The following is a 13,799-nucleotide window of genomic DNA, read 5'->3' on the forward strand; positions in this document are numbered from 1 at the left end:
TAAAATATAGTCCATGACCTATATATGCTCGGCGTACTTTTGGTTAAATCCTTAAATTTGTTTTGGTGAAGAGAGGGCAGCTCTGATTTCTAAAGCAAATTTGGGAGTGTTACGTCTCCGTGCGGACTGTGCCCTGATTTCTGCTTGAATAATGGTGGTATGATTTGTTAAATGTTATGTTAAAAATAATTGTTACCTAACATTTTTTATAAGAGATTTTACAGTTAGTTGTTATAATCATTTAATTGTTGTGTAAAATTATAAGTGCTCTAACTTAGTGTTATGGGCCTGAGTATGGAGTGAATCTTGCACCTACCAATGACAGTGAGTATTATTGGAGTAGGAGTTTTTAGTTATTGTGGGTATGAGATAATAAATTCTAATAAGTATGTATCCATTGCCATCTCTACTTAAGACTTGCCTAAACATAGATAAACAAATAAAACATATCCAAGCATAAGTTTTTCCTTAACTTACTCACACTGGTATACAAACAATATATAATACATGTATGAAGCATCTAGTAGCCTTTATCCATCAAGAATTCACCGATAAACACAAAAATAACCTGAAACCAAAACTGATATAGACAACTCCGGTCCAACCTACCGGCACTGTTCATGCATTGGAAAATCAGACAAATATTTCTAATAAATAATGTAAAATGTTCATCTCATAATATTATGTAAAGATAATGATTTCACATTCATGTTTAAAATAAGGAGTAAATTTAAAAAGAAGCATACTTTATGGTCAAAGATAGGTTTTCTAACCTGTATCATTTAACCCTGGGTATTACGGACCTAGGACTTCACAAAAATTCCACCCCTATGCATGCAAAATATGCATTTACATAGAGTGTTCATCTTATAAAATCTCTATTCAATTATATTTATTGATCACGTAACATTGATAGTTGGGTTATTTTTCTGTATTTTAAATAATCTTGTTTTAGATATAGTAAATTTACATGATTTTTATAATGTGAGGTTTTGTGAAACATTTCGGCTATAAAACATGTAGCTATGTGCCACAAGGCCCACAACCCACCCTTCATAGCACCTGTAGTGTTCTGCATTTATGGGTATAAAACATGTAGATATCTCAAATTTACTATTAGAAAAAAAACATGCCGGACGAGTTCATCCACTTCACCCTTTTTTTCGTGTACGTGCAGCTTCAGCATCCAAGTAGCGGCCTCACATTTTAGTTGAAATTAAGTGTAAGTGAAACAACTTATTAACGATTAAAAATAATTTATAGGTTAAAAGTTTTATATACATATTTTTTATAATCTAAAAGTAAGGTTAAAAAATAAATACGATAGAAAACCAGACAATCAACTCTTAAATTTAAAATTTAAATTTTAGATTATAAATATAATTTTAAAAAAAAGATAGAAGGCTAACCATCGCAAGTTCGAGACAAGGTTGCTGGTTGGCGCGGTGTCAGGAACGAGGAGGTAGGCCGGGAGGCTGTAGAGGGTTGCCGAGTGGGCCGGCCCATAAACTCCATACGTACTACAGAAACGTGCCGGACAATGGGCCTTTCATTCAGCCTTTCTGTGCATGCTTTGCACTTCGAGAGATCGAGTGTAGCCGTGTAGGACTTATCATAAATTCGTATCCATCTGATTTCTTCCGAGATAATCAATAGAAATGTATAATCTAAAATAAAATATACACTTGATTCTCATCCACAGTTGAGAGGATATATGATTTAGTACTCCGTCAGGTTTGACACGATTAACTTTAGATATATCTTTTACCGTTTATATTATTTATTTTTAATAAATATATAAAAATATAAATTATGCTTAAAATTTTTTAATAATAAAATCAAATCATAACTATAGTATACACTTTATAAATGACTAAATGTAGACGTAAAAGTTAAAATAAAAATAAACAGAGTGATTAGTATTTTTCCTGTCTCAAAATCGTAGCAAGGGTAGCTCGCAATTCCCCACGTTCACAAAGCCACACGCGTAACCGATACCAATACGAGGGCTTGGCCACGTAGACGGTAGACCAGTACTGTCCCCACGTGTCAGTGCCATGTCCCCTCGTATCGCTCTATACGAAATCAACACCGTACTACAGTACACCTGTACAAGGAGGCCGCGTACACCTAAACTAATCACACACGCTAATCCACTATCCGCGTCTTCCGCCCGCCAGCCAATAGGACGGCGCCATTGACCCGCAGCGATCCGCGTCACCGTCTCGCCACCATCCTCGGCCGTCCGATCGGGCCCGCCCAAGCACAAAAGCACCCGATCCCGGCCGTCCGTTCACCAACCCGCGACGTGGCCCGCCCGCCGCGCTTGACTATTAAAGCCCCCCCCCCCTCAATCGCCGCGCGGTCAAGTTTAGGTCATTATTATTCTTCTTCAGAAAGGGGAAAAAAAAAGGGACTCGAAGCCGCCGGATTAGGGATTTGGAGAGAGCGCGCCAGGTAAATTTTCTCGCTTCGATTTAGGTTGATCTAGTTTTGCGCTGCTTGATTAGTGCTACTGGATCGTCGTCTCCTGGTAATCTCGCCCGCGTGGCGCTTGCTTCGGTGGTCGGATGGGCGCGGATTTGAATGTTACGCGCCGGCTAGGGTTTTGTGGTCGGTTCGTCGATTTGATCGCCTGGAGGGATTTATCTTGCTGGTTTTGTTGTGGTTAGTTTCTCTTGCTTGCTTGCGGGGGTACTCGTGTGTACTTCCGCTGGTACGAAATTACGTGGTTGGAATCGCGTGATCCATAACCCTAAGAGATTCGCGCAAAGTAATTAGGAGTAGGATGTTCCTGCGGTTCTCTCGCTTACCTGTGCGCTTAGTGATATCAAATTTCTTTTTGAAATAATTGATTCGAGGGTTGAGAATTTGCATGTGTTGTAAGTGATTACTTCGTACTGTGGGTTGGGCTATGCTGCTTCATATTTTCAACTCTGAAATATGAATTTTAGATTCAGATTACATGTAGTGTCTGGTCAGAATGGGATTATGCTGTAGACATTGAATGTCACATTTAAATGATGTGCATTGATGCTTTGAAACTATTAATTAGGTCGATTTGCTCATACAACTCGTTAATTCTAGATCTTCCTTCAAAACTAGTTAGCGCTGTTTTACTTCCGACCATGTGTGAGGTAGTGAAACAATGTTGTGGACCTGGTACCTGAACATCCCCGTATTAGTCTTTGTTCTGTTCAAAGCTGGGCAGCGCCCTGTGTTATGTATAGGTGTTATATGTTGTATAGCTAGCAAATCATTAGCCAATGTTGATGTTTGGGAGGAACTAAACGTTAGCTTTGTAATTCTGGAAAGTGACGTTGGTCATAAGAAAATAAACATTGGGATGTTGAACTGGTGTAATTTTCAGCTATTTTATTTTGAATTTTAGGTTTCTGATGCTTTGCTTCACAGTTGGTATAATTCAGTGTTTGAAAATGTTATTGTAATCTTAGAGCATCTCCAAGAGAATGTTAATATTCTACTTCCCAAAAACTTGTATTGGGTTCATCTAAAAAAATATTAGGTATAAAAATTACACCCTCCTCCAACTAAAATCTAAAAATGAATAACTTGTATTAGGAACACATATTCTTGCCCCAAATTTAGGATACAATTGAGCTAGTTTTAGGCATGTGTAAATATTAGGAATGAACTTGGTAACGTGTTGGAGTTATATTTTCTAGCCTAATTCCCAAAATTAAGTAATAGGGATCAATTTTAGACATCTCTTGGAGATGCCCTTATGATCGCAAGTGGTCAAATTCAATCTTGCGTTGTTATTATTGTGCGATATCTTTTCCCTATTTACATTTGTCCAGGAAATAGTTAGAATCAGATCTTTGATTCCTTCAGTACAATTGTCTCAATATGGTTCTCTAAGTTTATGGGTGCAGCAGAAATTATGAATTGACAAGTCAATAAGTCATAGTAGCCCAGACTTTTTGATTAATAACCAAACTAGATAAGCTATTTACGCAACAAGCAAAAATCTTTTCATGTATTGTCACTTGGAAGTTGCAGATGTGTGATGTCTTCAGTTATGCACATCATTGATCATGCCTTTGTTTTTGTCCTCAGGTAAAACAAAGTTCCTTTGCTGATGGCTCGTACTAAGCAAACTGCTCGCAAGTCCACTGGAGGAAAGGCTCCCAGGAAGCAACTAGCCACCAAGGTATGTTCCATAATACTCTGCATACCATGATGTTAAACTGTACAATTTTGTTAAACTTGCTAGAATTTTTATTGTCAGTATGTTTGCTTGACAATATGCCATTTGTTATTGATCTTGACAGGCTGCTCGCAAGTCTGCTCCCACAACTGGAGGAGTGAAGAAGCCTCACCGTTACCGCCCTGGAACTGTTGCTCTTCGGTGTGTAAAGCATATACTTGTTATCTGATTATTGTGCTTATTTGCAGATGGTGAGTTATTGAATGCTATGACTGACTTTGCAGTGAAATCCGCAAGTACCAGAAGAGCACTGAGCTGCTGATAAGGAAGCTTCCATTCCAGAGGCTTGTTAGGGAGATTGCCCAGGATTTCAAGGTGAGATTTTTTCATGCTGCTGTGATTGGGTTGTATGCAGTAAAGTTGGATTGTTGGACCATCTTCTCACACCGTTCCATCTGTGCAGACTGATCTGCGTTTCCAAAGCCATGCGGTGCTTGCCCTTCAGGAGGCTGCCGAGGCGTACCTTGTGGGTCTCTTCGAGGACACCAACCTGTGCGCCATCCATGCCAAGCGTGTGACCATCATGCCCAAGGACATTCAGCTGGCTAGGAGGATCCGTGGCGAGAGGGCTTAGGCTTCCTCATCTATGGGGCTGCGATTATGTTTCTGCTTTTGCTGCTGAACTCTTATTTGGTGTCGTGGACAGTGCTAATACTACTCACATGTAGTAGATTGTTAGTTAAGTACTCTGTTTCTGTGTTCTAGAACTGGATCTTTTGCTAGTAACTTGCCCCAACAGTTTGTTCCATCCATCCATCTGATGGATGTGCGTATCTAGTACTAGTTATCTGAAGTTCTGAACCTTGAGTTTACCTGTGGAATGAAATTTATAAAATCCCTCGGTAGTTTCACTTCGTTCTACTACTATCTGAATAAAATTTGGCACTGGAGACTGGAATGGAGAGGGCCTACTTGCGGGCTACAGTCGTTTTTGTTCACGCTCTGCACGTCTCTGGCCGATTTGTTTTTTTCACATTTATAAACGAAAATAAATAGAGCATATTTGGTTTGTTCACATTTTCAAACAAAAATAGTTTCTAAATAAAGTTAATGCTAGAAGATAAAATTAAAAAAATATTAAATATTGGTTTTTCCACATTTACAAATAAAAAATAATTTATAAAAACTTTTATATAAATATATTTTTAGTAGTGTTTAAAAGTTAATGCTAGAAAATAAAATTTTAAAAAATTAAATGGGTCGAAAAGCAGAAATATGGGGCTAGGTTGAGAGCTGGGGTGGTAGCAGGCCGGCCCATTCTGACAAATGGGATATTGACAAGCGCAGGCCGGCAAACAGGCGGATCATGAAAAGGCGAGGCCGTCTTCAGAAAGAATTGTCTTTTAGCACGCGCCGAAGCCAAGCCTTGTCTCACTATCACAGTCTCTCTGTCCGGCCTTCTTCCATCCCAGTTGTTACCCTGCAGATCAACCCAGCGCTCTGACCATCTCTATCCAAAGTTTCTGACTGACCCCATCTTTGCTTTCCTTTTTCGCTGCCTAAACTTTTTCTAGTCTTCGACGGCGACCGGACCACCAGCTTTGCTCCCGCCCATTTCAACTTTTTAAATTACCCCCATAACCCCATTGCATAACGCTTTTTCTTGTAGTATCAAACTGTAACCAGCATACTGAGCAAAAATTAAGTAAAAAACTTTCAGATTAGAGAATCCATACGCGCCTTAGTTCTGCCTTTCCCGTCATCTCTCTGTTTGGCTGGTCCTGATGATCATTATGTGCTTTTACCGTTCCTAAATCCTATAGAATATTACTAGTAAGGGCTGTATGATTCTGACAGAAATGTAAGTGTAAAACAGAGTATTGCAAAACACAGGAAAACATAGTAATGACCGTTTGATTGGATCATAGAAAAAATACAAGAATTTAAGGAAAGATAAATACAAAGGATTTTTTCCCAAGAGGTTCTACCTCTTGTTAAATTTTCTCAAAAACTTATATGAAAAGAGGTATTCCATAGGAATTTCATAGGATTCTATAGGATTTATTCCTTTGATTCAAAGGACTTTGTAGAAAAAATTCCTATAGAAATGAAATACTCTAAATTTCCTTTGAATCAAATGGGCCTAAACATGGTTTTTGAAATGGAAACTTGTGAAGCACTGCCATGTTTCCGGAGGGTGGATCAGTGGACGTGCATGCTTTGCCGTGATGGCAGTAGCGGATGGTGCTGGGCCGCCAGTTTCCTCCAGAATGCTGCTGGCCGCCGAGGAGGACATGCCTGATGCTTTCTGCTCGCGCAGGCGCCTGCAAGTCGAGCACGGAGTATGCTTTCGCAGCAACCAATTCCAGCATTTTTCGAGGAGCAAAAGTACCTTTTTTTTGGTACGAAGTGTTCAGTAAGAATGTTTCGAAACCCAAAGAGTACGTGCACTCATCAAGGGATCACTGCACCTCGTACAATCTTCTGTTGCCCCTTTCGCCGAACAGGGACGAACCGACTGAAAACCGTCTTCAAGGCAGTGTTAATCACATTCAGATTTGGCCACTGAATTCGTGTGACGCACGCACGATGTTCACGTCTACTACTAGCAGAGCTTATGAATTATGATGCAGAAACCGTTCAGCTACCGCTAGTGCCGCTCGCACCAACCCTTAATGCGAAAAATTCAACTATGGTGCCTTTGTTTACAGCCGGGCAAATACCTACTGAATGCCGTGTTATGTGGGATATTCAGTACACCTTCTGACGCCGAAAGTGCCTCATCTTTACGTCGATCAAGGGGAAAGTACTGAAACCATGCACTGTGCTTAAACCACCCAGTTTACGCCAAAGAGTCCTGGTACTAGTGCAATATGAGTTATGAACTTGCTTGATATGTATAACCTCAGTTTCGCATTATGATATATAGTTTAGTATTTTCTATATTCATATAGATGTCAATGAATCTAAACAGATATAAACAACATAAATCTAGTTAATGTAAAACTATTTTATAATATAGAAAAGAGGGAATATCATGCTTATTGTTGGGGTCTATTCTGTTTGGAAAAATGACTTGGATTCATAAGGATTAATTCCTAGGAAAGACATTATGTTTCTAGGAATAAATATAGAAAAATAAAAAAACATTCATTTCCTACCTTATGTAGAGACAAAATAATGAAATTTTTTTCATCTACTCAAACTCTTTTTTTTGGAAAAAAATCATATTGATTTATATGTGGATGTATTCTTGTTTCCTTCCCATTTCATATTTCAATGTGTGAAGTTCCTCTAAACCAAACTAAGCCCTTAAATTCTCAAAGAAGAGGCGAGCACCGACACTTCTACATTTTTAGACAATATAAAGTTACATACAGGGGTCTAAAGATTTCGCATGTTAACTAAAATAAATACTCCCTCCGTCCCAGAATTAATCAATTTTCACCTTTTACCTATAATGTTTGACTATTCGTCTTATTCAAATTATTTTTGCAATTAATATTTTTGTTTTTATTACATGATTTATCGAGAGTAGTACTTTATATGTGACTATTTTTTTTTTAATTTTTTGAATTTTTTAAATAAGATGATCAAACGCTGAATATGGATAGTCAAAAGTTTGCTTTATTTTGGGATGGAGGGAATACATGGATAGTGGTAAACAGCATTTTTTAGACGAATTGATCTTTATGATTCTCATCATAGACAAGACAATGCTGGAAATCAATGACATGAATCCTTTTTGGTGGTAAAGAACCAAAAAGTTCGCTCTGCTTCAGACAGGTTTGCTTCATAGTACTATTCTTCTTTCAGTTTTTGGTGTCTATCTGCAAAATTTTTCATATTATTGCCTTAGAAAAGATAGTGTTGAAAAATGCCGAGTGAATCTTTATTAGTAGATCAATTTATGAACTTGATGTACTGAAAAGGCCAGTTGGCGAACCATCAAAGCATGTGGTTCAATATATTCAGTTTTCTCCATGCCATCTGGTCCGAAATGGTATAATACTATTAGCCTTCAATGAATTCAGGAAAAAAGTCAAGGAGAACCGTGAAGACAAAAGCAACGATATGTATGTCACTTCAGAGTGTCTCAAAGCAAGGGGGACAAAAAAACGAAAGATGGATCATTTCAGCGGCAAGAGGATGAATAATGAAAATGTATCAGCTGAGACTTTGGTATGCGTTCCTTTCTTCATATTGCAAATCAAGAAAAAGAAAATAACGAGGACAGAATAATTTAAGTTGCAAGTTTTCTTACGTACAAGCTCCAATCATCCTTTCTTTTTTTCCTTCAGACCTCTCTCTTCTGTCAAAACGAAAAAAAAAGTGCAGTAGTAATCAACGCCTGTACTAACAAATGGTGAACTTAGCAAAGCTTGATTTGTCCTTTAGTTTCTGCTCCCTCCGTTTCATAATAATGCAAGATGTTTAACTTTTTTTAATGTTTTAATTATTTGTCTTATTCAAATCGATGATGAAAATATCATTTATTTTGCTTGTGACTTATTTTATTATTAAAAGAATTTTAAGCACAACCTATTATTTTTATATTTGTATTAAATTTTTAAATAAAACGAGTGATCAAACATTGCAACCAAAAAAGTCAACATCTTATATTATGAATAAAACGGAGGGAGCAGAATCTGGAGTGTCAAAAGACAAGGTTGAGACAGTATATCAAAAGGAGCATCTCTCTTCTAATCCAGTTGCATCGTCTCTATATTTCATCTTTTTCAACAAGTATGTCAGCCATGTCTTCATGTAAATGTGAATCTGCTGAACTTTATCCAGAAAGTGATAGGTACAGAACTACAGATAATTCCACAGCCAGTTTGAATTCTGCAGAAAATGAGTGAATTTGGATCCAAAAGTATTTCATTCCTTGTGTATTCAGAAGAACAAAACAAATTGACATTCATTACATGGGGGAGAATTTTTTAAGTGTGTACTGGAGCTAAATTCGACTTGTAGAAGCTTTTCCTCCTGAACAAATCCCCGAACTTGCGAAGAATCGGCCTCTTCTTCTTGTTCTTCATGGACTGATCCATGCCGTCGTAGTGGCTCTGATCAATGTGATCGAATTCGTCGTCGAAGTCGCTCATGGCGGCTTCGGCCGCGGACTTGAGATCAGCGATGTTGCTCAGCGACGCGAACACCTGGTCCTTGTGGTTCAGGCTGCCCATCCTCGCCGACTGCGAGAAGCTGCCCTTGAACTTGGCCGGCTCGCCGATCGAGTATCGCCGGCTGCTCGGCGTCCTTGACTTCTCCGCCATCCACCGGTGTGATGCGGCCTCCGGTGTTCCCTTGGCGCTGGCGACGAGACGAACACTTGGCAGGTGCTGGTCGAAGCCGTAGTCCGCCACGGAGGCGGTCTTCGCCGACGCAGGGGTGCTGCACGCGGTGGTCGTGGTCGCGGCGAGCAGGCTGTTGAGCTCCTTGAGGCTCCCCTGCGCGGCGGCCTCGCTGACCTTGATGCACTCGTACTCCTGGCGGAGGCTCTGCAGCGCGCCGTCCTTCTCGGCGACGACGTCGTTGAGCCGGGCGTTCTCGCCCCTGGCGAGCTCCAGCGACTCCTTGACGACGTTGGCCTCGGCGACGGCCTGCTTCAGGATATCGCGCAGGCGGGCGTTCTCGTCGCGGATCACGCGCTGCGACTCGACGAGCTTGGTGTTTTCCTGCCGGGCGCGGTTCACCTCCTCCTCCGACGCGCGGACGCACTCGAGGAGCACGCGCTCCTTGTCGCCCCACGCGGCGGCCGACTCCTCGGCCTCGAGCCTGCACCGGTCGTGCTCGTCGGACACGGCGCGCAGCCTCGCCTCGGCGGCGGACAGCTCCAGGCGCAGCCGCTCGGCCTCGGCATTGGCGGCCTCCAGCTCGGCCTGCGCCTCGGAGAGCCACATCTTGACCTGCTTCGCCTCCATCGTCACGTCGGAGAGCGCGACGGAGAGGTCGTCGAGCGCCTTCCTGCTCTTCTCCTCCCCCTGCATCGCCGTCCGGAGCTCGCAGCGCAGGGCCCTGACCTCGTCGACGTCCGAGCCGCCGAACACGAGGTCCTTGACGCTCCTCTGCTCCGCAACCCCTCCCCTCCGGCTCGCCGCCGCCTCGAGGCTCGTGTTGGCGTCCCGCAGAGTGGCGATCTCCAGCTTGGCCTCCTCGAGAGAGATCTTCGTCTGCTCCAGCTGCTTCGTCTGGTATATCAGCGACTCGAGCATCTTGCGCTCGGACTCCTTGGCCTTCTCCACCTCCCGCTGAAGGAGTTGCACCTTCTCCGCCGCGTCCTTCTCGCAGTCCCTCCTCACCTCCGCCAGCTCCCGCGCCGCACGCGCCTTCTCCTCCCTCTCCTTCCTCAGCTCCTCCTCCATCTCCGACACCCTCTGTCGCATCGCGCCGTCGACGCCGCGACGGTTCTGCCGGCGGACAGCAGACCAAGAAAAAAAACAGAACGCCACGTCAATCAACCAGAAGATGACACCAAAAACAAGGCACCGGCTTTGAGCGTAACGTAACGTGAGGCCGTCTTACCTCCGGTGACGGCGTCGTCCTGGCGGCGGCGGCGGCGGTGGAGCGGCTGCGGCGGAGACGAGGGGAAGGCTTGGAAGAAACGGCAGGAGCCGCGGCGGCCCTGAGCCCGGCCTCGAAGGACCCGGATCTGCACGGCGAATCCCAGCTCATATCGAATCGAATCGGCGGAAGGAACTAAACAGTAAATAGTCAAGCAATAATAAAAGAAGAGGGACACGGCCGGAAAAGAAGGATCTTGAGGAGGAGGGCAGGGGCTCGCTCATGGCGTGGCACGCCGACTCGAGCGCGCGAGCCACTCCCACTCTTCACCTCTTCAAAGGGGGAACTCACCTCGGCATGGTGGTGGAGGGCATCTCGTACGAGCACGCGGGCGGCGCGTGGTCCGAGGCAAGCGTAGAACAAGAGAGAGGGAAAAAAAAGGGAAAAAGAAACGGTTTCCGCGGCGACAGCCGTGTCAGGGAACCGAATTAGAAGACCCTGCCCAACATGGCGCCATTAATACCCGCTCAAATCAGGCGATCGAGCGCAATATAGATAGAAAGAAACAGAGAAGGTTCTCTTTGTTTAAATGTGTAGTATTATTAATGGCGAGTGAGCCGCGTCGTGGCGAGCGGGGCGAGGCCGCAAATGGCGGGTCGTGGGCTCGCGTGGGAGCGGGACCGGGAGGGGAGGGGAGGGGAGGGGTGGCCCGTGCCGCGCCTGCGCCTGCGCTGCGGCTGCCTCCGTGCGTTTGGATCCTGGCGGCCGATGGGGTCAACGGACGCGTTGTTTTTTTTCGCTCCGTTGTTCGCGGTCGCGAGCCGTGGCCGTGCGATTCTTCGATTCGGTCAGTGGGGGATCGTGGGAAAATTCCGTGGAAGCTGATCTCACGTGAGGGCTGGGCGCCAGCCACCCGCGGCGCGGGCGCGCGGTTGACTGTTGAACGAGGTAGGCGGCACCGCACCCACCGGTGCCATGCCACGGGTTGGGTTTGGTGACTTTGGTCATCGGCGATTCGGCATGAGGCTTCTCACTGCACCACCTCTCTGGCTGGCTGGCTGACTAGTTGCGGTGTCAACACCACGTCGTGAATCCCCTGTCCAACTCGCTGCATTCACTACAGAGCAGCAGTAGCGTAACAACGGCCGTGGCAACGGCGCGTGCTGACGGGTGAGACGGATATCTCCTGTCCAATTCGTCTCTGGATGTTTTGAGTTGAGTTTCAATTGGCTGCGGCTGCCCGACCAACTGAGACCGATCGTAGCTAATACAGAGGTGATTATTTGGTTTTTTATGAAAAAGATCCACCGAGATATTTGTCAAGAAAAAATAATTGATAAATAAAACTTTTTATATGTATTGTTATCGATCTAAAAGCCAAGCTGAAAATAAACTTAAATAAAAAATCTCAGAATTCACTTTTAAAATTTAAGGTTAAGAAATTAAATTTAGTCTTGTAATTACAAACAGAAGCAAAAGATAAGGTTGATCTCGATTTTGCTGAAGAGTAAACGGGCGAGTCATTACGCAGTTCTAGGTGTGGAATCTGTAGTCCTCCATACGAGCGATCGTCAACAATGATGAACTAATGAACCGATGATTATTGACCGTGCTCCCAAATAACCGTGGAAAAAACATCGTGCCGACGCCCTCGATAGTGATGAAGATAAAATCATAATCAAACCGACATGTCATAATGCCCGTAGTTAATGGTGCATAACAGCGGTTAAATCACTTCGGCCTTGCCTCTTTTTTTACATCTTCCCATTCAGACAATCGCCAACGGAGTGGTAGCGCTGAAAAAAAAACATGTCTGTGTACCGAATTCAGATCTGCGACAGCATAACACCGAGCAGTAACTGCATGTATTTTACAACGGTTATGTTTGGTGAGATTAAGTTGACCAAAACCCTACTTAGTCTATTCATAATGCTATTATAATACGGCCTTTCACACATGCCATGGTTAGCCAAAGCTCAGAAGAATCATCCACGGTCCACCACACTGCATGCCTACATGGCTAGCGGCCTCACACGTCCATTCCGTTAGAAGCTAGCAACGGTATTTGTCAGCCAAGTTGTTTCACCATGATAGTTTTGATTGGTATTCGTCGGCCTGCGCCAATGGCATTTGACATCGTTGAGAACCAAAACACAGATACTATAGCATCTCTAATATCCCATCACCCCAGAAAAACGCAGGAAACATCATCGCAGACAAGAAGGAAAAAAAAAAGAGTAACTACTAGCAACCAACAACAACAAGCAACACCTGACACGGGAGTGGATGATGCAGTCAGCCACTCGATCAGGCCATCCGGGGGATGGATTTTCATCGTCGATGAATATCTTTTTGCATACTATTTAAATAATTATAAAAAAATCGAAAAATAATAATATAAATTAATATGAGATACATGAGATACATCACGCCACAAACATAAAAGTTTAAATTTGACTTTCATAAATAAAAAAACTGAATTAAACCAAAACTATTATACACACATTCATAATTAAATTTATTATTTTGATATAATTTGTATAAGTAGAATTTGGACTTGCATATTTGTGAAATGATATATCTCATTAATGTATATTATCAGTTTTTTAATTTTTAATGTTTATTTAGGTGACATGAATCATAAGTGGATATTCAGTCTAGCTATGAAAATAATCTCTCCTTTATCAGGTCGACATGCAGACGCACAGTACGCCACAGTGTCCGTGCCAATTTTGGCGCAGCCCAACCAAACACTCGTTCAGTAGCGGCCAGTGTTTATGGAAAACGACGAACCGGCGATCAGGCGATGTGTTCATGTGTGCTCCAGCATAAGCAGGCACGGTCCAGCTCGCACAGCACCGGGGCGGCTGGGCCTGGGCTTGCAATTGGCAGCATCTCGTCGTCTCTCTACCTCACGGTCACACGCCCATGGCGTGGTCTTCCAGGCGGCGTTGGAAGAGCTCGTCTCCCCCGTCTCCGGTCTCACTCCCTGATCACCGGACGTCACAGCTCGGCTGGACTTTGGGCGCCGGATGCCTTGAAGGTTCCTTGTCAGTTGTCACACGTATCGCGTGCTCCTCTCTTGAGGCGTGCTGACCTTTGCTGTGGATGTATGCACCAT

General features: G+C 43.5%; 2 protein-coding genes across 3 annotated transcripts; one reads left to right on the forward strand and one right to left on the reverse strand.

Moving 5' to 3' along the window:
* Positions 1–2,369: 2,369 nt before the first annotated feature.
* LOC102703115 (histone H3.3) lies at positions 2,370–5,085 on the forward strand. Its single transcript, XM_006652282.3, has 5 exons — positions 2,370–2,457; positions 4,081–4,174; positions 4,296–4,372; positions 4,456–4,546; positions 4,635–5,085. Exons 2-5 carry the CDS (start codon positions 4,103–4,105, stop codon positions 4,803–4,805), a joined length of 411 nt encoding a protein of 136 aa, XP_006652345.1. The 5' UTR covers positions 2,370–2,457; positions 4,081–4,102; the 3' UTR covers positions 4,806–5,085.
* A 3,735-nt stretch (positions 5,086–8,820) lies between these two features.
* LOC102715108 (plectin-like) lies at positions 8,821–11,191 on the reverse strand. Of its 2 annotated transcripts, XM_040523156.1 has the most exons (3): positions 11,030–11,191; positions 10,700–10,826; positions 8,821–10,584 (listed from the first exon to the last, which is right to left on the reverse strand). In XM_040523156.1, exons 1-3 carry the CDS (start codon positions 11,050–11,052, stop codon positions 9,115–9,117), a joined length of 1,620 nt encoding a protein of 539 aa, XP_040379090.1. In that variant the 5' UTR covers positions 11,053–11,191; the 3' UTR covers positions 8,821–9,114. The 2 variants fall into 2 exon arrangements, with proteins under 2 accessions (XP_040379090.1, XP_040379089.1); XM_040523155.1 differs by lacking the exon at positions 11,030–11,191 and having other exon boundaries at positions 8,822–10,584; positions 10,700–10,987.
* Between the last annotated feature and the right edge of the window lie 2,608 nt (positions 11,192–13,799).

This window comes from Oryza brachyantha, chromosome 4 (genome assembly GCF_000231095.2).
Source record: "Oryza brachyantha chromosome 4, ObraRS2, whole genome shotgun sequence".
NCBI lineage: Eukaryota > Viridiplantae > Streptophyta > Magnoliopsida > Poales > Poaceae > Oryza > Oryza brachyantha.